Here is a 27,960-nt window from a genome sequence, read left to right as displayed (position 1 = left end):
GACCTTAAATTTGAACTATTTATTTTAAGTAACATGGCCCCTAGATTGAAAGAAAAGATAGTGGACATCTTCAGAAAAAGAGACTGGAGGGGTGCCTGGGCGGCTCAGTTGGTGAAACATCTGACTCTTGACTTCAGCTAAGGTCATGGTCTCATAGTTCGTGGGTTCGAGCCCAGTGTCGAGCTCGGTGCTGACAGTGCAGTGCCTACTTGAGATTCTGTCTCCCTCTCTCTCTGCCCCTCCCCCTCTTGCTCTCTATCTCTCACTCAAAATAAATAAAAATAATAAACTTTGAAAAGAAAAGAAAAGAAAAGAAAAGAAAAGAAAAGAAAAGAAAAGAAAAGAAAGAAAGAAAAGAAAAGGAGACTGGAAAAGTATGGCTTGTTAAATTCAATGTGCACCTTGGATAAAAAATTATAAACAAATCAACTATCTAAAAACTCATTGCCAAGTAGTATTCCATTGTGTATATAAACCACAATTTCTTTATCCATTCATCAGTTGATGGATATTTAGGCTCTTTCCATAATTTGGCTGTTGAAAGTGCTGCTATAAACATTGGGGTACAAGTGCCCCTATGCATCAGCACTCCTGTATCCCTTGGGTAAATTCCTAGCAGTGCTATTGCTGGGTCATAGTGTAGATCCTGAGAAATTTAACAGAAGACCATGGGGGAGGGAAAGGAAAAAAAAAAAAAAAGAGAGGACGAGAGCCAAACCATAAGAGACTCTTAAAAACTGAGAATAGGGGCGCCTGGGTGTCTCAGTTGGTTAAGCAGCCAACTTCAGCTTAGGTCATGATCTGATAGTTTGTGAGTTTAAGCCCCGCATCAGGCTCTGTGCTGACAGCTCAGAACCTGGAGCCTGCTTTGGATTCTATGTCTCCCTCTCTCTCTGCCCCTTCCCTGATCATTCTCTCCCTCTCTCTCTCTCTCTTTCAAAAATAAATAAAAATTAAAAATTTTTAAAAAAATGAGAATGAGGGTTTATGGGGGGGTGGGAGGTAGCTGAAAGTGGGTGATGGGCATTGAGGAGGGCACCTGTTAGGAGGAGCACTGGGTGTTGTATGGAAACCAATTTGACAATAAATTTCATGTTAAAATAAAATAAAAACTCAGAAACAAAATCACTAGATAGTAACAAGCACAGATTCATAAATAGCAATTCCTACCAAACTGTTATAATTGTTATTGTTATATATTGTTATTATAGGTCAGGGGGAAGGATTTTAATGCATGTGTACAACATAATCATTGACAATTCGGGCAATTTTAAAAATTACCTGTTAACAAACACAGATTCACAGCCCTGCTGTTGAAGAATCACCTGAGTTATTTACTAAAAATACACAATACTAGGCATCAGAATCTCTACTGAATTGGAATCACAACAACTTTGTGAGCTAAATATATTTATTCCCATTTTTTCAAATGAGACAAATGAGTCACAGAAATGAAGTAACTTGTCTAGGATCCCACTGCTGGAAGGCTATGGAGCCACACTTGAGCCAGACGTCTGACTCCAGAGTCTACACTCTTAATAACTACTTAAGTTTAAAAAAAAAAAAAATCTACTTATATTTTCCTACTGTTACTTTCCAGATTGTCAAGCTGTTGAATAGCAGGATGTTTGCCTGTTTTTCTTGGTTTGCCTTTAAAATCAGAATTGAGAGGCGCCTGGGTGGCTCAGTCGGTTAAGTCTGACTTCGGCTCAGGTCATGATCTTGCAATCCGTGGGTTCGAGCCCCGTGTCGGGCTCTGTGCTGACAGCTCAGAGCCTGGACCCTGTTTCAGATTCTGTGTCTCCCTCTTTCTCTGACCCTCCCCTGTTCATGCTCTCTCTCTGTCTCAAAAATAAATAAATGTTAAAAAAAATTTTTAAAATAAAATAAAATAAAATAAAATAAAATAAAATAAAATAAAACAAAATCAGAATTGATTTTTACCTTGCTGAAGAGAGTCTGAACTAGCACTATAATGCATGGTTTACATCTAGGTCTGTGCTGCCAAATGCAGTAGACATTGCCCCAGTGTGGGTCTAGTGCTTTAAATATGGTGAGTACAGACTTCAAAGACTTAGAATTGGTATGAAAAGAAGGATGTAAAATATCTCAAATTTTCTAATATTGGTTGCACAAAATGATAATATAATGGATATATTAAGTTAAGAAATTATTAATTTTACCTGCTTATTTACTTTTTAAAAATATAGCTATCAGAATATTTAAAATCACGTATGGACTCAAATTTGTAATTCACGTAATATTTCTAATGGACAGCTTTGCTCTACATAAATTATCCTTCTAGACTTTCTTCTATTAGCTGAGATAGTTGAACATTCACTACTATATATACTTCGTGGGGTCATGACTTACATATCTTTGTTTTCTGTGTAAACTCTAGCACAGAGCTTTGCAAGTATTGTGCTAATTAGTTAATATACATCATTTGCACTGGAATAAACTAAGTTAATAGTTGGACCTAAAACTAGTTCCATACTACCGTCCAGGTATTTGCAATGCTCATAATATTAACACCTTATCATATAGGGGCTCAATAAATGTTACTGAGTTTGGTAACTATATATGAAAAGCTAAGTGATAATTATGACCTGCATCTAATGTATGAAGAGTTAGACTCATATAAATGTATCTTTAAAGTGATATTTCATATACAGAATTTCATTCCTGAACCAGTCAAAATGTTATGTTTTGAAATATGTTCTGAGGCACAAAATCAAATTTGCTACAGTCTTGGGTTGTAAAGAGAAGACTGTTTCAAACTAGATGCTACTTATCAGCCTTTTCTCCTCCACCACTAATTTTGAACTTTTTCTTTGGTTTTGAAGTCACTTCATGCAGTGAATGTTATCCTGAGGAGTTGTAGTAATGACATTTTTATTGAACTAATTAGATTTAAAAGATGCTAAGGTACTTTACTATAATAGGCCATATAATGCATTCTTTTTAAAAATCAGTACCAAACAATACATTTAGAAATGATTAGGAGGGTAAATTTTATGTTATGTTATTATTAGTAAATGCCTTAAGAAACACTGAGTCAGAATCCTTCATTATGTTATTTATGCTATTGTATGTTGTTACTTTATTTTTTTTTTTTGTCTGAACACTGCTAATTGCTCTCAAATATATCTAATTTTTGGAATGCAATTCCATTCACGTTCATGGATCCTAAATTCTTCAGGGGCTTTGAGCTTTTCCTTCATACTAAAAAAGCACTACATGAGATGAGCAGTCAATTGGGATTAGAATTCAATGTGTCAGCTAACTCAGAAATCCCAATACGGAATTTAGCACTCCCGGTCAACAGATACTCTCCAAGGAGCTTGGCTTCCAAAAATCAATTATTGGATTGTGTCCATCTAGCTCAAGAGCGGGTCTTATGATGGCTGTTTTTATTTCCTATTACCAATAGATGATAAGATTTATTTTAAGAATAAATGGTTAAAAAATAACTTTGAAAAAAGTACTAGTTCTATCGAATGATTTTGCATTCTATAGGACTAATTTGCAAGATATTCGAGTTGGGAAACCTGAAATCACTATAAAGAAATGTAGTGTCTTAAGAATTTTAGAAAGAAATGAAATACGCACCCATTTAAGACTTTCATTCAAGTCAGATGTTTAAGATATTGACAAAATAAACCAATTCTCTTGACCAAATACCTTATGTATGATAAAATTGCAGGTAAGTATCAGGTAAAAGGTAGATGACACCATTGAATGTCCTCTCTAAAGGACTCTAACGGTCCTGTAAAAGTGACTGTTTGTCTGCATGGTGTACATTAAAAGCTGCAACATTGGAATAATTCATTATGACAAATAACAGAAGTAGGCAATAACATTTAAATGGTTTATACTTTTATACTTGTATGTTGTGTTCCTGTCTTACAGACTTTTATAGTATTGAATAAAGGGAAGGCCATCTTCCGGTTCAGTGCCACCTCTGCCCTGTACATTTTAACTCCCTTCAATCCTCTTAGGAAAATAGCTATTAAGATTTTGGTACATTCATATCCTTTTGAAGTGATCAATAGTAACTATGTGTGTAATCTATAAGTGCTTTGTAGCTAAATATAAAATTAGCTTGGGAAATGTCCATGTTCTGTGGCTTTTATTACTCTCATTTTGTATCTTTTGTCTTATAAGCCTTATTCTTACAGTTTATTGGTCATAGAGATGTCACTGAAACTTACAAAGTCTTTAACATTATATATATGTATATATATATGCATATATATATTTATCTTTCAAATATATATTATACCTAGCCTTTAACACTTTATATACAGATATACATATCTTCCTAAAAATACTTGCATGGATTGAGTCTTACAAATCTAATTTTAGATGGCCGTATGTATCTTTGCCATCTTTACCACAAAATTTGTGATTATCTAGAATTTACAATAAGTAACGATATAATAACAGAGAAATATATTTCTAGAGCCAAGTTTAGACATACCTATTAGATAAAGCATTTTAGTTTACCTTAGAATAAACCTTTAAGTATATTTTCTATGGGAGAATTTCAGGCGGCTTTGGCCAATACTTAGTTAATTCTTGAACTCTCCAAATGAAATTCATGAGGAAATACTGGAATATTGGCTGAATTTCAAATGTAAGTCATTGAATTATGACTCTGTCATGTAAAACGGATTGCTTAGTAACGACTCTGGAAGTTAATGAAAGAAGCTGAGATTATATTACCAAACGATCTTTAGGGATTTGACTTTGCAATTTCCATTGGTGTTAAAAAGGACTCCAACTAAATTTAGGTATTCATATCATGGGCAAAAACTTTATTTCTGATTATGTCTCATTTGATGGCTTTGGTGATGATAAGTGTAGAAATACTGTTGTAATTTTCATAAATGCATAATACCTGATTTTTTTTAAAAAAAGATTATAAAACTGAAAAGGCCATTTCTACTTTTAACCCGATGGCGAGAGATTCCTTAGTGGCATAAATATGCCATTTTTAATATTAGAAGATTTGAAACAAAAATCATACGTTCAAGGTTCTTATGTTTATGGAGGTTACCTTATCCTAGTTTGTATTCCTAGTGCCATCATGTGGTCATTTGATGAAAACTTCCTTTTTCACTTCTGGAAAATTTTTATTTGGGCAGTTAACTGTAGTGGAAAGAATATTGGATATGAAGGCAGGAAACTTGTGTTCTAGTCCTCAGCCAAGTTAGCTAATTTCCCTAGAGCTTGGGCCTTATTTCTTTGATTTCTGAAATATAGTGATTAGACTAGTTTTTTTCAAGGTCCCCTTCAGCTCTGTTATGTCTTAGTCATTTGTTTTAGCTAACACTTGGATCATATTTACTAATATATAGGCCTGTTCCAAGAACCTTCCACATTTTAACAAATTTCATCTGCACCTGAAACCGGCCAAGTCTACACTTGATTAGCTACCTTGTATGAAAGTCACTGGAGACATAAGATTCCGTGGCAAGAGTGGCTGAGTGAATTGCCCAAGATCACTTTTATGTTGAATTTTAATTACATTCATGTCACATTAAGTCCTGGCCTTTGGGGATTTTCACTTCTACTTGTATTCAGTGCTGCTGAACTTGTTCAAACTCAGTCAAAATAGAGCAACCTGACCCAGGACCATGCTGTACTCTGACTACGTGGGGTTTTTTTACATAAAAAAAATATATATATATATAATATGTACTTAAGAAATTACAGTATTGCTTATATGTGCCTTCCTTAACAATTTGCTATTTTAGGCACCTGAATTAATTCAAATCAGGCTTCTCTGCCCAAAAACTGTACCACTCCACTTTGCACAGCTTTCCCACTAAACTCCTCTGGGAGGCAAATACATTGGTTCAGTAATAGTATCAAAACAATACTTTATACTTATATAAACATTATACATTATCTCACTTAATCTATACAACACACTGTACACGATCTCACTTAATCTATAGTACTACTCTGAGGGTTGATATTATTACCCACATTTTGCAAATGACAAAACCGAAATTTAAAGAAATTAGATAATTACCCACAGTGTATTAGTCACTGTATCCTGGCTAAACTTCAGTTTAATCTTTCAATGTTTGTTTTATATAATATAATACGTGGATTTGGATTTTCTTTTGCGTGTTCCTTAACAATAATCTACATTATTCAGCATGCTAATTATGTGCACTATTTTGACGAACTGTGTGTTTATGACAATGAGTAATCCTCCTGACTGGACAAAGAATGTAGAGTAAGTTCAATTTATGTTGAAACCACCTACTATGTGTATGTGTGTGTTATAGATATGACTATATAGATATGTAGACATATAGACATGTATATCTATATCTATATATAGATACAGATTTTGAAACTATGCCTCAGTGTACCTTCTAAATAAAACTGAAGAATATTTTTATTAAAGCCATCTCTAGGCACAAGTACAAAGCAGGAAGACAAATGACATTTGCTTTCAGGCCTGCTGGTGTTGTTGGATCTAATATCTGTCTTTCACCTGTATTTGATGGTTATCAGAAGGCCAATATTCTCAGACACTCACCATATTTCCTTTAGGATCTACGGTGGCCAAAGCAAATGTGATGAAAGCAATTGCAGAAGAGAGCCAATATGGTAAACCTTGACTCCAATTAAATTTCCAGATGAATTCACTGAGTTCAGAATTTACAAGGGAATGTTACACATGCCATGAGAAGACAATGTTGATCCTCATTGGGTTTTCATTTCCATCAGGCACATCTACTTCTTGTCAGGCCTAAATCAGTTTCAAGTGCTGTCATCAAAAAATTCACTGGAAAAAAAATCCCCAAATTTGGGGTTTTACAACTTGAAAATTCCATTTAAACTGAGGGCTAAACTAACTGAAGTGAAAGGATAGTGTTTGTGGAAACTAAAAGCATTACTAACTGCACTGATGACTCTGTTCTGGGTTACCTCTACAGCAGAGAGGCTGGATTTGTGTTAATTTCTGCTGGGGCTCTTCATCCTGCCTAGGTTGTAACCTCTTTTGCTCTGTGGCTGCTGACCCTGAAAACAACAACCACGAGGGTATTCCCAAGAGCCTCTTCTCTACCTGGACACTTCCAGGTTGGAGCCAATTATAAAAGAAACAGAGATCCAAACAGGATGTAATAAAATTTATATACAAAGAATTCCTAAGGTGTTGAAGTTAACGTGTTAGACCCATAGGTCTTCAGTCCCACTGGTTTCTGTGATTTTATTCTCTAACTTCTGAGTAGAAGGTTAAAACTTTGGAAACATGTACATTTCTGAATTAGCCCAACATTTTATTCTAAATTAAATCTTACCTCAAAAGACCCTAGAATTATCCTATCGGATGTTAACAAAATCCTTTTTCCAAGTTAGTGAACTGTCTTATCTTCTAGAAAGGGAAAACCACAAGACTTGCTAATTTGTCAATGTTCTCTCATTCATTAAACATGATTGAAATTAGTTTTTTACTTTCTAAAGGAATATCATTTTATGCTTCTGCAATAGTATTGATTGGCTACTCCATTACATGAATGTACTGGATAATTCTCAGGAGGTTCTATTCACTTATGTCAATACCAAGACATTTCAGGCAGTAGCCACATGGACTTCATACAGCTTGTATTTCTCACTCCGCTTTTAGGACCCTCAAAAAACAACCCTTCATATGGGAGGGAAGGAATTTAAATTTAGGGTTATGTTTTATTTTCATGAAAATAACATCCACCTACTTAGATTCCCTTTTTTAATGTTCATCTCTTCCACTGACAGAGTGATAAGAAATTGATATGCTATAAAAGAAAATTATTGCTTTATCAAGTCTTTTTTGGATGCTTGCCTCCAGGTACACCTTCACAGGAATATATACTTTTGAATCACTTATAAAAATTATTGCAAGGGGTTTCTGTTTAGAAGATTTTACTTTCCTTCGGGACCCATGGAACTGGCTCGACTTCACTGTCATTACATTTGCGTAAGTGCCTTTTTGAATCTTCAAGGCAGAATATGGTTGGGCTTTCTATGAGTGCTTATGTTTTTAAAGACTAAGCTTGCTTTAACCGAAAAATATTTTGGTGTGATGTATACATTTAAGCTCCTGATTTTGTTTAGCACAACAGAGGTCCAAGTGACATTCCACTTGGGCACACAGCTTCTGCAGCGGTTGAAGTTACAATTTCCACATGTAAGAAACATGTCAGCAGATTTCATACATGCCACTTGTTCAACACACACACACAAGTCCCTCCCACATGCACACAATTTGAAGGCACAGGTGTATTCAGAATACATCTGTGAAAATGGTTTTTAAAAATTAGAGTCAGAAACCACTCTGTTGGCTGCACAAATTGTCACTGAGCTTACCCGTGTTACGTGTTCTGTCTTCTTTTATTAGTTTGGTAGAATAATATAACTATCTCTGAGCCTCCAAAATTTCTGACAGATCAAACTAATAGAAAAAATGAGGTCCTTAATATATTATGTATTTAATATAGTAAATTATTATTTCATCAGCAAATTGATCTTTAAGACTTATGAGCAGACACATTCTGTCTCTTCCTATTCCTCACCTGATCCCATTTCTTCTTCTCCTCTTTCCCTTTATGATTTTCTTCATCTCATTACCCTCTACATAAACCTTATCCTCATCTCCCACCCAGATACATTCGGTAATATGCACAATTTCTTCATCCCTGTCCTTGTTTTTTCTTGTGGTAAACTTTCCCAAGGAAGAAGAGATTCAGAAAAGGAATCGAAGGCCATTTGGAAGTAGGTGAAATATGTGTGGAGGATGGTGGCCCATGCCCACTTGCCCTCAGCGTTCCTTCAGGAGCTGACTTCTCGGCCTCCTACAGGCACAGCAAGGTAGATAGGATCAGAAGTAGGAATGACATACTGAGGTCTCCAAATGCTGCCTGTCTCATCTTTAATTCTATGTCTAGTCCAGATGAGCCAACTCTTCACCATTCCCTCGGGCCACCGTTCAAAAGACAGCATATTGGGACAACTGTTTTTTGAAAACAAAGTGGCAATAATAGCAGATCATAAGATCTTGTTCTGAACTTGCCTAACTTTCACTTAGGAGTTACACTAGGAAAACCTTTTCGTGTCCAGATAGTTAGTAAGGCAATCTGCCTTTTTCTGCCTAAATTTCTCTTAGGTGATTTCACATAGTTCATTCTAACTGAAACCCTGAAACAACAGCCAAGATTTAGTTTTCTATTGATTTAATTCTCCTCAGTTACACAAGATGTTGATTATATTGCTAGCCAACGTAGCAACAGGATTATACACTTTATGAAGTTTACGTACAGCAAACGGCCTTAAATGATGTGAGTAAAGAAAACCATAGCAATTGACTCTAATTTCTAAATTGCTACATACGATATTATCATTTAGAATCACCAAGAAGGTCTTTATAAAAGACCCAAGCAAATAATATAAATCCTGCCTAAATCTTGAATAACTCTGATTTAATTCTACAGGTATGTAACAGAATTTGTAAGCCTAGGCAATTTTTCAGCTCTTCGAACTTTCAGAGTCTTGAGAGCTTTGAAAACTATTTCTGTAACTCCAGGTAAGGAGTGATTGGTGTGAACCATAAGGCTCCTTGTACCTACAGCTCTTTCTTTGTATCTGTTATTGTGTCTGTGTGTGAACTCCCTATTACAGATACGTGACAGAGTTCGTGGACCTGGGCAATGTCTCAGCGTTGAGAACATTCAGAGTTCTCCGAGCCCTGAAAACAATTTCAGTCATTCCAGGTGAGAGCTAGGTTAAACACCCGGGGCCGATCCATCATGTCTTTTCAGCAACATCTTCTTTGCTTGACAGTCAACATTACAGAAATTCAGGAGTCATAATAAAATAATCAAAATCATTATCAAAATCAAGTGTTTTATAGGAAATGATTCTTATTATTTGGACATAAGTTTTTATGTTTTTTCACTTTTTATCAGCGTAGGAGTTTAGCATGAGATAATGCAGTATATAGTCCATGTGTGATTTGCCTTTAGAGATGTCATGTATTTTTCTCTCCATTGTCAGTTGTACCAGGGATTTGGTCCCAACTGAATGTACCAATTTGTAATTTCTTGTTCATTGTAGGTATTGATGATGTTGTATGTACAATGTAAATCCTAATAATGCTTTAAAAGGCAAGGAAATAAGATAATGAAGAATAGCATGAGTCTGTACGGAAGATTTATTATCTTCAAGTCCAATTATATCCTAAACCTCCTCCCGAGTTATAGCAAACCTTTTCCTACTTATAAATAGGCATTGTAAAATATGTATTCAGGTAACTTGTTTTAAAATGGATAACTAACCCTAATGAAAGTATGGGGTGAGTTTCATTAGCAAAATGGAGAAATACAAGACCCTTCATGAAGACCATAAACCTCCCATTATTCTCTCTCGACATAATGGAAGATGATCTTCATTTCGTTGTTTGGATCTTTATGTTTCTGGAGTTCATTTCCTTAGCACTTCAGCCTCCCAGGAAGTGTTGTTCTTCCACTGGCATTGCAATTATTTTCAAATTTATGCATGGAATCTATGTTTTCAAGAAAACTGTGTGGGCCTTTTGTTATTTCCAATGTCCTAAGTCTTCATAGTCATAGCCTTCTTTCTTTAAGGCCTGAAGACCATCGTGGGGGCCCTGATCCAGTCAGTGAAGAAGCTCTCCGATGTCATGATCCTGACTGTGTTCTGTCTGAGCGTGTTTGCACTGATTGGGCTGCAGCTGTTCATGGGCAACCTGCGGAATAAATGTGTGCAATGGCCTCCCACCAATGCTTCCCTGGAGGAACACACTATAGAGAAGAATGTAACCATGAATTACAATGGCACACTTGTCAATGAAACTCACACTGAGTTTGACTGGAAATCGTATATTCAAGATTCAAGTAAGAATTATTGTTATGTAGATTTATTTTTTCATTGTTGACCTGCCTTCCACCAAGGCATGAAAGATTTTCTTAAAATGATTGCATAACAGGTTGTGATCTCGTAATCACCTGACCATTGGTTTGCACATACCTTTAATTATTTTATTGATAACTATTCTAATTTTGACTCCAAGTGCCATTTTCTGTTATATCATTATATGGGAGACTAAAGAATTCAGCTGCAAAGAAAGTAAGTAAAAGTTTCTCTGTTATTTGGTTTTAGTATTTGCCAGTAGCAATGTTACAAAAGCAGAGATAGAACATGATTCACAGGAAAAAGGAATGTCCTTTTTAAAGAAAAATATTAAATATATGAAACTTAGACTTTAGATGGGTGTTTATCTTTATTATTTGAAGGAGATGAGTAATACTTAACAAAAAAATCAAAGAAAGAAAACCTTAGTGATTGGTTGTGTGGAACAAGTAGACTTAGTCATAAAAAATTACTGGTAGTTGGATAATTCTTAAAGTAATGACAGCATAATTTTAAAAACAAATCAGTATCTTTTATAATTGTAGATATATAAAATACCTTGATTCATACAGATTAACTCTTTCATGACATTAGTGATATGCCAGCAAGTAATTTGCACATGTTGGAAACCTCTAGGTTAAGAATTTGTGTGTCAAAGCAATACATAAAATTGTTCTTTATTCACTCATATGATGCCAATAAGTCTACTGCTGTCATCAACTCCCTGAAATCTGTTATTTTTTTCTCTTGGCTAAGATCAAGGAACTGACTATGAAGATGTCATTTAAGGTTTATTCTCTAGTGAATATGTACTTGGACTCCATTTCTCTTAGAGTCAAAGTAAAAGAAATCATAAATATCAGATTTATTTTCAGCTCTAAAAATCCATACTTACCATTTTGCCTAACAATAATCCATTTGTTGAATAGATTGTTTTAAATCAAATGCAAATACAAATACATGGGAGAAGGGAAGGGGGAAAATAGTTTCAAATAGAGAGGGAGGCAAACCATAAGAGACTCTTAAATACAGACAACAAACTGAGGGTTGATGGGCGGACAGGGGAGAGGGGAAAATGGGTGATGGGCATTGAGGAGGGCACTTGTTGGGTTGAGCCCTGGGTGTTGTATGTAAACGATGAATCACGGGCTTCTACTCCCAAAACCAAGAGCACACTGTATATATACACTATATGTTAGCTAACTTGACAATAAATTATATGAAATATTTTTATATAAATTAATTAATTAATTAATTAATTGCAAATACAAATAAAATGTTTGTCTTTGAAAGTAATAGAAAATTAAATTTATTAAAATTAAAGATAAATATTATGACTGAAAGTTGTATTTTCTTCAGATTAAGCTTCTAGATCATTGACTTTAATGGTTAAAACTTCATTTATAAATACCTGATATCAAAAATTCATCCAGAAACCATCATATTTTTCACTTAATTTAATTTTAATTAAAAATGAAGGAATTCTGTCTAAATTTTCTTCTCTATGTTCAAAGAAGTAAGACATTGGAAATGAAAGTATTTCCCATTATATGGTTTTATATCCCTTATAGAACCATGCATAGAACAAATTTCTCTGAAAATTTAACATCTAGGAAATATTTCTTTTTACAATATCCAAAAATTTTTTTCTTAAAACAATGATTATTTAAATGCCACGATCTCATCCTTTTTTATAACTGTGTAATATTTCCATTGTGTGTGTGTGCGTGTGTGTGTGTATACACACAATACATCTTCCTTATCCATTCATCTGTTGATGGACACTTGGGCTGCTTCCATATCTTGGCTACTATAAATAATGCTTCAATAAGCATAGGGGTGCATATATCTTTTCAAATTAGTGTTTTCACTTTCTTTGAGTATGTACTCAATAGTGCAATTAGAGGGTATTATGCTAAGTGAAATAAATCAGACTGAAGAAAACAAATATCATCTGATTTCACACATAAGTGAAATCTAAAAAAAACAACAAAAACAAAAACAATGACAAATCAATAAATAAACAAAAAAGCATAAATACAGAGAATAAACTGATGGTTGCTAGAAGGGTAGGAGTGGCAGGTTGGGCAAAATGGGTGAAGGGGAGTGGGAGATATAGGCTTCCAATTATGGAATGAATAAGTCACAGAAATAAAAGTCACCACATAAGGAATACAGTCAATGATATCATAATAACAATATATCAGGACAGAAGGTAGCTACACTTGTGAACACAGCATAGTGTATACACTTATGGAATCACTATGTTGTACACCTGAAACTAATGTAACATTGTCAACTATATTCAAATACATTTTTCAAATGATGATTTAATTCCTTACATTTCTCTTTTTGTCTTCCCTGTCCTTATTTATTCAGTAAAATTTATTGATAGACTCCTGAGTCCCAACAATAGTAATATGGAAATAATCAATGATTAGACTTTCTTTCAAGGAGTAATAATTTTTGTAAACAAATAATTACAATATAGGACAATGAGTTTAATAATAATATAAGTAGCTACATATTACTGGTAACACAGTGAGAGGAGTTCTTAATTTTGCCAATCTTTAGTGGGCAGGAAATAGAGAATATCAAGGAATAATTCACAGAAGTGACACTTCAACTGGATATTAAAAGAATTAAAGAATTTGCCAGCAAAAGAAAGCTTTGAGATACTATAGTATTCACCTCTAGTAATTATTTTAGCTTTACTATTTAACATTATTTTTTGTTTCATTTCTTTTAGTAGCTGACCTGATTTATGCAACTTTACTGTAAGCAGAATATATCTGGAAGTTGATAGAATGCAAATCATAATCAACTGTTAAACATTTATAAATAGTGTTTAAAAACATAGTAGAGAGAAAATATATAATCCCTTTGTTTTCAAATATGTGGCTATTTTGAAAAACAAAGGAATCTCTGTCATGCCTATCTATTTTTACAGAATGAAATTTTTATTTTTCACGAGGGTAATAGAAAAAAACATTTGATGCTTTTTAAATTTTTAGGTTAGCACCTAAATTATCACTAATTTTATACTCATAAAAAACAAATGCTTTCTTCTCTTAAGTAATCAATCCCCTTACTATAATATCTAGTATTTTGAGGGAGAAATGAAATGGCAAATCCCAATGTCTTTCAGGGAATTATATAACATATTTTATTTAAATCATTCTATGAATCCTAAAATTTGGGGCCTCATCTTGCTTTCATTTTGCAGTGCGATGCAAATACTCATCATATGACTTACTCTTTCCTAAACAGGGTATCATTATTTTCTGGAGGGTCTTTTGGATGCCCTACTATGTGGAAACAGCTCTGATGCAGGGTAAGCCAATAATCTGTGTGTGTTTGTGTATGTGTGTATACTTTATTAATACTTATTTGCTATCATTCAGGCTACCTCTAAGGTGAGGGATTATTTAAAGGTTAGGCAAGTTTTTATGTTTCATAAAACAAGGAATAATACTTTTGCTTTAATGCTGTGTCCCTTAGATGAGTATATGTGAACTAGAAGATGAGTCTAGAGGCTACCCAGTAGAGAAAATGAACTAGAATATGTTAAAATGCTAATTACCAACATATTTTAATGATGACATCAAGTGGCTAGTAAAATTATGTTGTCAGAAGTTGGGAAATGTGTATTATTTATCATGCTCTATCTCTTGTGATAACTTCTATCCCTTGAAACAGCCAATTTTCCTGGCTAGACAATGTTATAAGTATAGCATGCTATCAGAATAAAAAGACAACAGAACTTCGTATGCTTTCTTTTGTCCCATTTATAGCCAATGTCCAGAAGGATATATGTGTGTGAAAGCTGGTAGAAATCCTAATTATGGCTACACAAGCTTTGATACCTTCAGCTGGGCTTTTTTGTCTCTGTTTCGACTGATGACTCAGGACTTCTGGGAAAATCTTTATCAACTGGTGAGAACCTGAAGAGATACATACTGCATTTAAGTAGAAACATATAAGAAAAGCACCTTAGTGCTGACTTCCAAATCACAACATAATATAGCAGAAGGAACAGAACTTGAAATTGGGAGATTTGAATTTCTTTATCCTATTGATTGTAACACATATTAAGCATAGTGATGACAGGATAGCAATTCCCTCTCGTTTCCCTTTGGCTCAAAACTTATTTTCCACCATTTCCAGACACAGGTCCTCTCAAACAGAAGGCACACTTTCCCCTCAGCTCCATCTGCCCACTCAAATATTATTCCTCAGGTGGCAGGTGATGAAAATCGATAAGCAGATATAGGAAGATAACTTTGATGTCTTCCTTGACTTTTATCACAGGCTCAGCTCTTTGATGGAATCTCTATGGTATTTCGTTTGATTCCATTTTATTCCTGGTGCATCCAAGAATTCCCTCCAGGAGATCTGAATGTAAATGCATGAGTTAGAGGAGAAGGAAAAGGATGAGGTTAAAGAAACAGTCAAGGAGGCAGAAGGGGGTGTGACCATCATAATTATTATTTATGTCAAGGGTCCTACATGACACACAAGTAAGTTAAAAGTTAAAGCCACTTGTTAGTGAAATAATACTGAAAAAATAATTCTAATGTTTTTATTTTCAGACATTACGTGCTGCTGGAAAAACATACATGATATTTTTTGTGCTGGTCATTTTCTTGGGCTCATTCTATCTGATAAATTTGATCCTGGCTGTGGTGGCCATGGCCTATGAGGAACAGAATCAGGCCACCTTGGAAGAGGCAGAACAGAAAGAGGCTGAATTTCAGCAGATGCTTGAGCAGCTTAAAAAGCAACAGGAGGCAGCTCAGGTAAATTCATCAAAATCAAATATGTCCTGTCTCATGGTACAATTCTTTTTTATTGTTTTGGTTGTTGCAAAAACACTGGAGAGAAAGTGAGAGACAGATAACTGACTCCACTTAAGAGAAACTGGTAATGATGGCATATTAGTAATAATTTCTACATTTTGATCATCTATAGATCATTTAGTTTCATTTTTTTTCTAAGATGTCTACAATATTGACCACAGTGGAACCCTCTCATGCTATTTTAATGTTTTAAGATTTTTGTAATAAAAGGGAAAATGTGATTCTGAGTCTGCTCGAGGAAAAAACACTGAAAGGGTATAGGAGAAAATCCTAAGAAATCATCTTTTCTTAGAAAAAAAAAATGTGTTGGTTATTATATATAAAGATGTTCATCTGGCTCTTAAAAGATAAGCTAGTCTTTTCTTTAACCAAAAATATATTGTTTTTAATGTGGCTTAATTGCCTTATATAATAAACGAGGAAGTGATGAAATAATATAATGTTCTATGACAAAGCAACATTCAGTAGGCATATGACAGTCACCAATTTTATGGAGACCAGGTGATCTAAGGATTTCTTGTTCTTATAGAGAGGTGTTGATACTCATTGTACAATGAAATGCCTGTGCTATCATTTCTATATTCTCTCATGCTTTTCATTTAGCATACAAGCTCATTGATTTTACTTTAGAATAAAGCTGTTTGGGAAATATTAATTTATTTGCAAGAGTCCTTGTATTGAGGGCACTCTGGGAACAAAGGTAATATCAAAACGTACTGACTGAGCACCAGTATAAGCTATGATCAAAAGCATTGTTTTCATTCCATGCCCACGTATCCAGCAAGAACCAGTGCTGAGTGAAAGAAGCTGGGGTTGGTATTTGGAGAACTAAATGTCTTGTCTTGTTTAGTGGAAAATGTTGACTGTCCTTTCTCCAGTGTTCTGGTTAGAAGATTATGGGGGGGAGGGCAAGAAAGGGATTTTATCACCTTCATTGATGATATTTTGATAACACAACTTCAATAACTGGGGAGAGGACCTCAGCTCTTTATCTCATTCCTACTCCCTTTGGTAATGAGCTCAGGTAAGTCAATAACTTTTCTTCCATGCCACAGTTTCTTTTTCAGAGAAGACAGTGCTAATTAAATACCAATTTTTAGAGTAATTCAAATCCCAAAAAGTAATATGAGTTTATGTTCTTATTGATGCCTGATTGGTCCTTTTGAATATGTGGCCTGTACAGCATAATATAAACATAATAAATGTTAACAGAGATAAAACCACGTTAACCCTGACAGAGCTGCTTCTACGGAAGATCAGCTTCAGCAGGTTAAATGTGTTTTTTAAATGTTATGCAAACACTTGAGCTTAAGAAGATAAAGTCTTCTCTAATGCCATACTAAAATCATTTCTCCTTACTGTAGCAGGCAGCAGCTGTAACTGCCTCAGAGCATTCCAGAGAACCTAGCGCCGCAGGTGGGCTCTCCGACAGCTCATCTGAAGCCTCCAAGTTGAGTTCCAAGAGTGCTAAGGAAAGAAGAAATCGGAGAAAGAAAAGAAAACAGAAAGAGCAGTCTGGTGGGGAAGAGAAAGATGAGGATGAATTCCATAAATCTGAGTCTGAAGACAGCATCAGAAGGAAAGGGTTTCGCTTCTCCATCGAAGGGAATCGATTGACATATGAAAAGAGGTACTCCTCCCCACACCAGGTACGGCACTGCTGAGTTCATTGGTGCATGACTGAAAATCAGAACACTGAAGAGGGGGAGAATTAAACCAGATTTATGAATTGTCATCAACTGAATTGACTGCCATGTTTCTTATATTTAAATCTACCCTTTCTTTACATAGCTATGAGAAAATTTTACTCCACATATATGTAAGTCTGCAGCTTTGTGTAGTTGGGATAACACTGGGTTGAAATTCAGAAGACTGGATTCTCATCCTGATACTATCTGCTGATACCTGTTGAAACTAATGACATTTAATCTTTCTGTTCCTTGACCTTTTTAATGAAAAAAAAAAAAACAAAAAAATTTGGATGTAGGGCTAGCTGATCAGTACTTTTTTTGGTTATTTTATGTTGCCTTTTCCCCCTAACTTCTTTATAAACCAGCATTCGTGCTTCTGAAAACTTCAGTTGTGATATGCTTTATCAAAAAGCACATGACTCTGAATTTCAGAAGTCTGTGCTTTATAGATGAAATAGGGGTAATAATTAATTTAAAGTGATTTTAGATAGATGCGCTAAAACAATTTGTGAAAAATGTTGGAATTCCTTGAAGGAAAGAGCAATAAGACCAAATGTGGCCTTGTGAAGGTCACGCTGCCAATGTTTATTGAATGTTTATGGTGTCCAAAGTAATGTGCTAAGGATGTTTGCTTTTGAACTTGAAAATGTTGGTTCAGGGTTTGAGTTTTCCTCAGTGTCTTTAAATTGTGATCCTTCTCCCCATTCATAATCTCAAGGTCTAGAAATTTCTTATAAACCAATTTAATTTGAGCAATGTTAAGTAAATGAATATGTTAATGAGAATGTTAATGAAAAGGAACAAATCACATCCTGTTATGAATACTGAATCTCCCTCAACTTAATTTTGCAAAATAAAAGCACATTTCAAATGTCTATATTAATATGCTTGTACTTTTTTTGGTTTCAAACTTCTAGTCTTTGTTGAGCATCCGTGGCTCCCTATTTTCCCCAAGGCGAAATAGCAGAACAAGCCTTTTCAGCTTTAGAGGGCGAGCAAAGGATGTGGGATCAGAGAATGACTTTGCTGATGATGAGCACAGCACCTTTGAGGATAATGAGAGCCGGAGAGACTCCTTGTTTGTGCCCCGACGACATGGAGAGCGGCGCAACAGTAACCTGAGTCAGACCAGTAGGTCTTCCCGGATGCTGGCAGTGTTTCCAGTGAATGGGAAGATGCACAGCACTGTGGATTGCAATGGTGTGGTTTCCTTGGTTGGTGGACCTTCAGTTCCTACATCGCCTGTTGGACAGCTTCTGCCAGAGGTGATAATAGATAAGCCAGCTACTGATGACAATGTAAGGAAGTTTTAAATAGTTCAGGCATGGCTGGCCCATTATTGCTGCACCAGCCAGTGTTTCTACAGAATGGAACCTTTGAGAATGATTCCTGGTTGGTCAAGCTGCGAATGCACCTGCATCTTGTAATACCTTTAATAGACTAACCAACTAAAACTTAAGGCCTCAACACTCTTGCATAACACTGAATGCATTTAATTATTAAATTTGCTAAGAATAAATTAGACACAATCATAAATTACTGCCTCCAGTTGGAGGATTTGCTATATACCCATGCTGAGATTAGATAGCAGGCCATCCTCTAAAGCTTTCGTATAAAAGTAAATGAATGATTCCTATGTTTAAGTATAAAGGGTGTATAATAAATCTTTCCAACAGATTCTTCAATATAGCTCTGCCTTATTTTAGAAGATTTTCAAGAACACTGTGCCTCAATAGATAGCTTCATTCTTATCTTGAAGTTTCTACTATTCACATTTGTCTCTCTAAAAAATAAATGCTGATATAAGTCTTCTCAAAATGAATCTAAATGATGAGACACAAATAAATTGTTAATACAGACAGATAAAAGAATTGTCTGTGTACAAACATATGTTATGTTTTTGTGAATGTATACAGGATGAGGAATTTCTAAACACATGCTGCCTCTTATTAGACTGTGAAACCACTTGGAAATATATCAGCATGATGAGGCATGACTAAGTCAGAGTTAGATGACTTATTGCTTTGGTACCCTGGATGAAACTGTTGTCCATGCAGCATGTGTGACTTTTTTAACATACAGTTTGTGTTGTCAATGACCATCTATGTCTTGTGTACAGATAATGAGATGGCAGCTACATGTGTTGTAATCGTTTGTATTTCTTTAAGAATAAATGGCTACCTTCTCAACATAAAATGCCTGATCATTTATATGACTTTTCAAGTTATTAGTTTTTTACTAGTAGTTCAGAACTAGTGCTGTTAAATATGGCTCTCAATAGATTTATTAACTATATCAAAATTGCATCATATCTCATAAAATTATGAAATTAGAGGGTTAAAAAACTCAGTTTTTGCTGTATGACTGAATGGTTGACAGTTTGGATATTCCAGGTTAATGATACAATAAGTCAGCAATATCTGCCATCACCAACTAAATATGAAAGTGCATGATGCATGTGTTTCATGAAATTCATTGTGTCACATCTGGTTATTTGCTTATCATATTGCTCCAGTTAATCATTTAATACATTAGAATTTTCTTTATAGGGAACAACCACCGAAACTGAGATGAGGAAGAGGTCAAGTTCTTTCCATGTTTCCATGGACTTTCTAGAAGATCCTTCCCAAAGGCAAAGAGCAATGAGTATAGCCAGCATTTTAACAAATACAGTAGAAGGTTTGTTACCCATCCCATTATCGTTCAATTATTTTCAGTAAACTTATATTTTCTCACTTGAAACAAATATCTCTATTTGTAAATTGGAAACAGTACGTTAGAAAGAGAATATAATAGGTATTATTTAAGATTTATTATTTGTTACACCTGCTCATATATTCTAGGAACTTTAAAAACGTTACTTAAATGCAATGATATTGTAAATCTAAAGAATGTTTTCCAGTGTGCTAATTCTTTGAAAATGTGGAATAAAGCATTTGTTAGAGGTTCCTAATCTCATTAGTCACAGTGACCCTCTCTTTTGTTCCATTAGGCTTAGGACTTCAACACCATCCAAAATACTCTCAAGATTGGAGGAGAGGAGCAGGTCATTTCACAGAACAAAAACAAATTTAAAAGATGATTCTTGGCTCATATCAAACCCTACCCTGTCTCTTATAGACTTAGGATGACAGCTTAGCCAGACATTAACATAGGATTACACACAGTATCTACATTTCTGCAACTCATTTTCCTATGGAAAAACTTCATTTAAAAGACCATTCACTTCAGGCCAATCATTGAGCCATGTTGTCAATACATACAAGAAAAAAACTATTCTTTGCTCCCTCTGCCCTATGTGTATGTCTGAAAAAATATCTTCAGGGGTCTAAAGAATAAATGCGATAGTATTTTTAGATACAAATGAGGCTGACTCTGTACTAAATGAAAATGTGTTGATTACTGAAAAAGAAGACTTGTGGATCTGAAATAAATATATGTATCTATTAAATATATCTTTTGGTGGTTCTTTTTTTTTTTTAATCTAGAACTTGAAGAATCCAGACAGAAATGCCCACCCTGTTGGTATAAATTTTCCAACATATTCTTAATCTGGGACTGTTCACCATATTGGTTAAAGGTGAAACATATTGTCAACCTGGTCGTGATGGACCCATTTGTTGACCTGGCCATCACCATCTGTATTGTCTTAAATACTCTTTTCATGGCCATGGAGCATTATCCAATGACGGAACATTTCAATAATGTGCTTACAGTAGGAAACTTGGTAAGCATATTGGAAGGTAAATGTGTTCAATCTTCAAATTTTCTGTTTGAGAAACTGTTTCCATTTATAGCTTAACACAGTCTTTTCACCACCTTCCTACCTCCTGGCTCCCAAAGGATTGGAATTATAGCTAGCTGGCTATACCTTAACTTTTGCCAACAATAAATAGCCCTTAATGTCAAAGCAAAAGCTAAGAAAGAGAGCAATATATAGGCCTATAGTACTACTTGGAAAGTCAATATTGATATTTATAATTTTTCAAGATACAGAAGCAATTTAAGGGCACACCTCTTGAAAAGACATTATCACAGTTTCCCTAGCTGTAGAAGACTAAAAACAAAAAAAGTAGATCTTTTCATTTTGCTTAGTCATCACCGTCATTATAAGCAAAAATTTAACATCTCAAAAATGTCTTTAGCTTTTCCACCTCCAGCAGCTAGGTAGGACATGTATTGTTTTATCCATCCATTCTATATCAAAACCATCAAATATTGAAAACCTCTAGTATATTTTGTGTATTATATGATTAGCAAGGCCATTTTTGGTAAAGGTTGCCACTTAATTCTTTCTCCTCTGTGCTTAAAAAACATGAATTATTAAAGTGTTTGTCACTTGACTCAATTTAGGAATATTAGCTTTTATTTGCTGAAAGAAAACAGACTTTAAAGTAATGTATGTGTTTTTCATAACATTTGTTTTGAGGTATAAGATTTTTGATGGTAAAAAGCAAGACATGTAAAGCATCCTGAGTTGTAATATTTATATTTTTAAAGGTCTGCTTTTTATATTATGGAAGTAAATTTATTTTTTTCATGTGCATAACAAATTGATAATATAACACATGTATTATAGTAATAAATGTACATGTATAATAATGATCTGATTTGAGGGAAGGGGAATATGCTTATAGACAATTAAAAGTGATCATGGGCAAGATCTTGTCAGTACCTGTGTTGTATAAAGTCTGGAGGGACAGACAGTTTGATGGGACAGAAGGAATACTAGTTCAAAATAAATTTGCATTCCAGTCCAATTTTTGGCATTTTCTAGTTGTGTGATATCTGAGAAACCATTGCACCCACGTAAAGACCTGTTTCCGCACCGGTAAAGTGATATTTATATTGCCTGCATTAGCCACATCCATGGCTAACAATAAATTTCTGTAACGATAAAATGAAATAAAGTATATAAGAGCCTTTTTATCAGCTATACATTACTACACAAATGTGAGCTCGTAATAGAATCATTATGGGGAAAGTAGCATTAACATTTTGTTCTGCAATCAAATACTATGTCATTCTACTTTATCATTATCTGATGGAATTAGAGTAACTTTGTTTTGATCTTAGGTTTTCACTGGGATCTTTACAGCAGAAATGTTTCTGAAAATTATTGCCATGGATCCTTACTATTATTTCCAAGAAGGCTGGAATATCTTTGATGGTTTTATTGTGACACTTAGCCTGGTAGAACTCGGCCTTGCCAATGTGGAAGGATTATCAGTTCTCCGTTCATTCCGACTGGTAAAAAATAAAGAAAACAGTAACAAAAACTAAACCTGTCCAACACTCAGAGCTCGTATATAGTACTGTCATAGGTTTTACTACACAACTATTAACATTTTAAATCTTTGTGTACATTTGCATCATCAAAACTATCCCTAAATGGAAAAAAAAATTATCTCCGTGTGTTTAGAAAAACCTTTATTTAAAAAAAAAAAGTAGAGTCATGTAAAGTTTAATATATTACTCAGTTGCAATTGTGACTATCATTTCTAGAGATGACTACAGTTAATATTTCTGGATCTAAGAAAATACTTGTAATGAAATATATCACATTTTAATAGTCACTTGAAAATACAAATAGCCCATGGGGCTCCTGGGTGGCTCAGTCGGTTAAGCGTCCGACTTCGGCTCAGGTCACGATCTCGCGGTCTGTGAGTTTGAGCCCCGCGTCAGGCTCTGGGCTGATGGCTCAGAGCCTGGAGCCTGTTTCCGATTCTGTGTCTCCCTCTCTCTCTGCCCCTCCCCCGTTCATGCCCTGTCTCTCTCTGTCTCAAAAATAAATAAACGTTAAAAAAAAAAAATTTTTTAAAAAAAAAGAAAATACAAACAGCCCTTTGTAGTGGTAAATGGTGATCAGACACAGTTGGGCATGCAGAAGATTCCTAATTCTACCTCTGGATAATATGCTTCTTCTCTAAATGAGAGGGAAAAAAATCTGTAGGATTACTTAACATGCTCATTGGTTTACATATATGTCCCTGCAAATCAGGGGAAGAATTATAGGTATGGGAAATACTCCAAATTTTTAAATGCAGGCACAGCTAGGTCAGTACCCTAAAGGAGCATTAATGAATAATAAACATTTTTCTCCACCTATAGCAGGACCTCAGTACGATGTTGCTTTGCATTTGATTGGCAAAATGAATATCTTTTCAACAGATTATTGTGAATCAGATGTTAATATTAGTGTTGGGCCTGGTATGCCTTAGAACCACATTCACAAAACAAATTATGGACAGTTGGCCCCAAGTAATCTTCAGAAATTGACTCTTAGGGAAGATGATCTACATGGTTAAAATATGGAAGAACTAAATTCTTCCTAGAAGGTCCAAAAATTAACACTGAGCCTGAGAAGTTTCAAGGGCAGGGCAGATGTAAGAGATTCTATATTAATCATCATTTCTTGGTAAACCTCAGTATATGCAATGCTTTTAAAGATCATAATAATAATTATATAATTTTTTTTTTTATTTTCCAGCTCCGAGTTTTCAAGTTGGCAAAATCTTGGCCAACATTAAATATGCTAATAAAGATCATTGGCAACTCAGTGGGGGCTCTGGGTAACCTCACCTTGGTGTTGGCCATCATCGTCTTCATTTTTGCTGTTGTTGGCATGCAGCTCTTTGGTAAAAGCTACAAAGATTGTGTCTGCAAGATCTCCACCAACTGTCAGCTTCCACGCTGGCACATGAATGACTTTTTCCACTCCTTCCTAATAGTGTTCCGCGTGCTCTGTGGAGAGTGGATAGAAACCATGTGGGACTGTATGGAGGTTGCTGGTCAAGCCATGTGCCTTACTGTCTTCATGATGGTTATGGTTATTGGAAACCTGGTGGTATGTACCCATTTAAGATATATATTTCAGAAATAGATTAAGAGCATAATAGGATAGTGACCATTTTGCCCAAGCAAAAACTATGATTAATAATTTGTAAAGTCTCTTGCCTTGGAGATAAATATAGATGTATAGATATAGATATAGATATAGATATAGATATAGATATAGATATAGATATAGATAGATATGTCTCACTTTCACAACACAGTAATATAGCAGTGACCCTATAGTTTTTATATTCAAATCCACTTTGTCAATCATTTCATCACATTTGTTATATGAATTTTAATAGAGTATCATATTGAAGACATGCCTAGAAGGATATATTGGGAACATTTTTCAAATTCAGAGAAGAGGGAGAAATCTGAAAAAAATTTTTAAAGAAAGCCTAATGTTACTTGCCAGTATAGGACTAAAGAGTGGAGTCTTTAAGTGTTCATAGTGATTTTACCATTTCCTTGCCCCTTTGTGGCATATACCGTTCAATCACTCTATGTCATATGGCAGATGCATTAGCCAACCTAGGTTAATCAATTCTCTAGTGGTGCTAGGTCAAAATAAGGATTGGCTAATGATGCCTGAGATTACTCAAATGGAATAACTGATCAATTCTTCTCTCTCTTTAAGTTTGAAACGTTAATTACTTTTTAAGGTATAGAAAATTTTAATATATTCCGAAAGATATATAGATAGATAGATAGATAGATGCATAGATAGATAGATAAAGTATATATATATAAAGTATCAGTCTTATGGAAGTATTGGAAATTATTTATAAATGGTTCTTCTAATTAATCAATAGTGGAGCATGAGAAATAATGGGTTAAGAAAATAAGTGTCAATACCTGTGTTAAGATACTTATTCTCATTCTGGATCATAATGATTATTTTTTTAATTAATATCCAACTCAATATCTCTGTTTATCATTAGGGAAACTATAGAATGTATTTCAGTGTATAATTGCAAACACTAATGATTTTTAAGGTTAGAACTTGTGCATAGTACATATATCAATCTGTTTTCTTATAATCATACAAGTTTAAACATAGCTAAACCTTAGGTTAACTCATTCATCATCTTTGTTCTATATGTGGGAGAATGTGAGACCAATAGAAATCATGTCTTTGCCCAAGGATGTAGAGTGCAGTAGCTACTGAGCCAGATAACAAATTCAGATTACCCAACTTCTAATGGTGCTTCTTTCTAATCTAGCTGTTAGAACTTACAGTTTCCTCTACACTTAGAGGAATAAGTGATCTCAATCTGCTCTTTACATTGGGGTGAAATTATAATCATGTTTGTGTTATTTTTAAGGTCCTGAACCTCTTTCTGGCCTTGCTTCTGAGCTCATTTAGTGCAGACAATCTTGCAGCCACAGATGATGATAATGAAATGAACAACCTCCAAATAGCTGTGGACAGGATGCACAAAGGAATAGCTTATGTGAAGAGAAAAATATATGAATTTATTCAACAATCCTTTGTCAGAAAACAAAAGATTTTAGATGAAATTAAACCACTTGATGATCTAAACAATAAGAAAGACAGTTGTATGTCCAATCATACAACAGAAATTGGAAAAGATCTTGACTATATTAAAGATGTGAATGGAACCACAAGTGGAATAGGAACTGGCAGCAGTGTTGAAAAATACATTATTGATGAAAGCGATTACATGTCATTCATAAACAATCCCAGTCTTACCGTGACTGTACCAATTGCTGTAGGAGAGTCTGACTTTGAAAATTTAAACACAGAGGACTTCAGTAGTGAATCAGATCTGGAAGAAAGCAAAGAGGTAAGATTTTATATGTGTGGGTAGGTATAAATTTATATGTACATGCATGTATTATTGCCTGTATGTAAATATATACTTGTATATTATTGCCTTGGGTAAATCATATTTGTGTAATGAGATGAGGAGAGAAAGAGTGCAGAGATAGAATGGTAGGTAGATCCTCATTTCATCTCACATGTCCATGGAAATGGATTCAGGAAAAAAAAATGATAGCTCATTTTTGTAAAACATTGTATAGTTTTTTTCAGGATTTTAATTTGAGTAGTATCTCAGTTTCATTAAATATTTGGCTTTTGTTAAAGAACCAATGGAAGCTGATTTCTTTTAATGGCCTTTATTTTTGTAAAATTGGTTCTAAGGTACTGTTAAATTTGGCAGTATTTTTTCTAGTCTGATTTTTTTTGGCTTGAAACTTTAGGTTTACATTTAATATTTAATGAAGACTAATAGCTATTACATGCTATCTGCTGAATTAAGAAAGAAACTTTAAGGGGCGGCTGGGTGGCTCAGTCGGTTAAGTGGCCGACTTCGGCTCAGGTCATGATCTCGTGGTCCGTGAGTTCGAGCCCCGTGTCGGGCTCTGTGCTGACAGCTCAGAGCCTGGAAACTGTTTCAGATTCTGTGTCTCCCTCTCTCTGACCCTCCCCCGTTCATGCTCTGTCTCCCTCTGTCTCAAAAATAAATAAATAAATAAACATTAAAAAAAAAAAAAGAAAGAAACTTTAGGAAAAAATGAAACTTTTATTATAAAGACCATCCATAACAAATAATTTTGCTGCAAAAATTTTACATTATTTATACTGTTTTTGTTTGTATTGTTCAGAGCTAGTTCACAGAAAAACTGATCTTTTTATAAAAAAGTGACTATCCACTGAACCACTGGAGGCAGTTCTATTTCTGCATACTCTGTGTCATTTTATATCTTGGATTATCATTGCATTAATTGAAAATTTAAATGTAAGGGTAGTAGAAACTTTAGAGATAATTTAATACAGTATTTCTCAAATTTAAGTCATGATCCAGTAGGAACTGATAAAACAGTTTATTGTACCAGTAATTTTTTTAACTGTAATTAAACAGAATAGATGATACCATTGCACATTGCGTGTTTTAGGAAATCTGATAAATAAAGCTTTTGCAGCCTATACTGAACTTAAATGCACTGCTTTTCTAATCAAAGTGCAAGCATTAGGTCCATGGCTGTAGTGCCTAAAGTTCAGAATTCTTAAACTGTTTTAGCTCTTTGAAATCAGTTGATGGGGGGTAGGAGGGAGGGCAGGGTAGGTGATGGGTATTGAGGAGGGCACCTTTCGGGATGAGCACTGGGTGTTGTATGGAAACCAATTTGACAATAAATTTCATATTAAAAAAAAAGAAAAGAAAAAAACGAACAAATTATAGGTTGGAAAATTAGTGTCGTTGATTCCCCTTGAATGTGTGAAAGTGAATCAGAGAAATTGATGACATTAATAAAAATGATAACAGTAAATTAGTTTAAACTAAATGTAAATAATTGTTAAGCTGAGACCTGAATGAACCTTAGACAGAGAGGGACTTAGTTTAAACCCCATTTATTCTTATGTTATTAAGTATCCTTTTAATTGAATTAATTGTATTATTGATGATCAGAGTATTTAACATATAATGCTCACTACTAGAGTCTGTCTTCATTTCGCTGTATTTTTAGAAAATAGCAAATTCATTAGTGCCTGGTTTGGCCCAGCCTTTGGGGGACCCTGGACTTTTGAATACAGTGATATAATCAAGCTTCATTCAGAAAGGGAATAAGGCTCAGGCTGCTACATGGGGTTTTGGATAATTTGGGAATTA

The 27,960-nt window shown here is 34.6% G+C and overlaps 1 protein-coding gene across 7 annotated transcripts in view; it reads left to right on the top strand.

Annotated features, from left to right (window-relative positions):
- Positions 1-27,960, top strand: part of LOC102951441 (sodium channel protein type 1 subunit alpha) — an 82,972-nt gene that overhangs the window by 8,737 nt on the left and 46,275 nt on the right. Inside the window, exons 2-16 of one of the 7 annotated variants that reach the window (XM_042994617.1) lie at positions 3,913-4,031; positions 6,164-6,253; positions 7,856-7,984; positions 9,682-9,773; positions 10,647-10,896; positions 14,201-14,266; positions 14,727-14,868; positions 15,525-15,731; positions 17,159-17,440; positions 18,400-18,747; positions 20,032-20,161; positions 20,971-21,209; positions 22,559-22,732; positions 23,973-24,329; positions 25,648-26,130. In XM_042994617.1, coding sequence (XP_042850551.1) covers positions 3,913-4,031; positions 6,164-6,253; positions 7,856-7,984; positions 9,682-9,773; positions 10,647-10,896; positions 14,201-14,266; positions 14,727-14,868; positions 15,525-15,731; positions 17,159-17,440; positions 18,400-18,747; positions 20,032-20,161; positions 20,971-21,209; positions 22,559-22,732; positions 23,973-24,329; positions 25,648-26,130 — 3,108 coding nt within the window. Of the gene's footprint in view, positions 1-3,912; positions 4,032-6,163; positions 6,254-7,855; positions 7,985-9,681; positions 9,774-10,646; positions 10,917-14,200; positions 14,267-14,726; positions 14,869-15,524; positions 15,732-17,155; positions 17,441-18,399; positions 18,781-20,031; positions 20,162-20,970; positions 21,210-22,558; positions 22,733-23,972; positions 24,330-25,647; positions 26,131-27,960 lie in introns of all 7 variants that reach the window. The other 6 variants (XM_042994616.1, XM_042994618.1, XM_042994615.1 and 3 more) reach the window with 6 other exon arrangements.

Source organism: Panthera tigris, chromosome C1 (assembly GCF_018350195.1).
Source record: "Panthera tigris isolate Pti1 chromosome C1, P.tigris_Pti1_mat1.1, whole genome shotgun sequence".
Taxonomy (NCBI): domain Eukaryota; kingdom Metazoa; phylum Chordata; class Mammalia; order Carnivora; family Felidae; genus Panthera; species Panthera tigris.
Note: the sequence above shows the minus strand (reverse complement) of the source record. Positions and strands in the feature narration are given on the sequence as shown.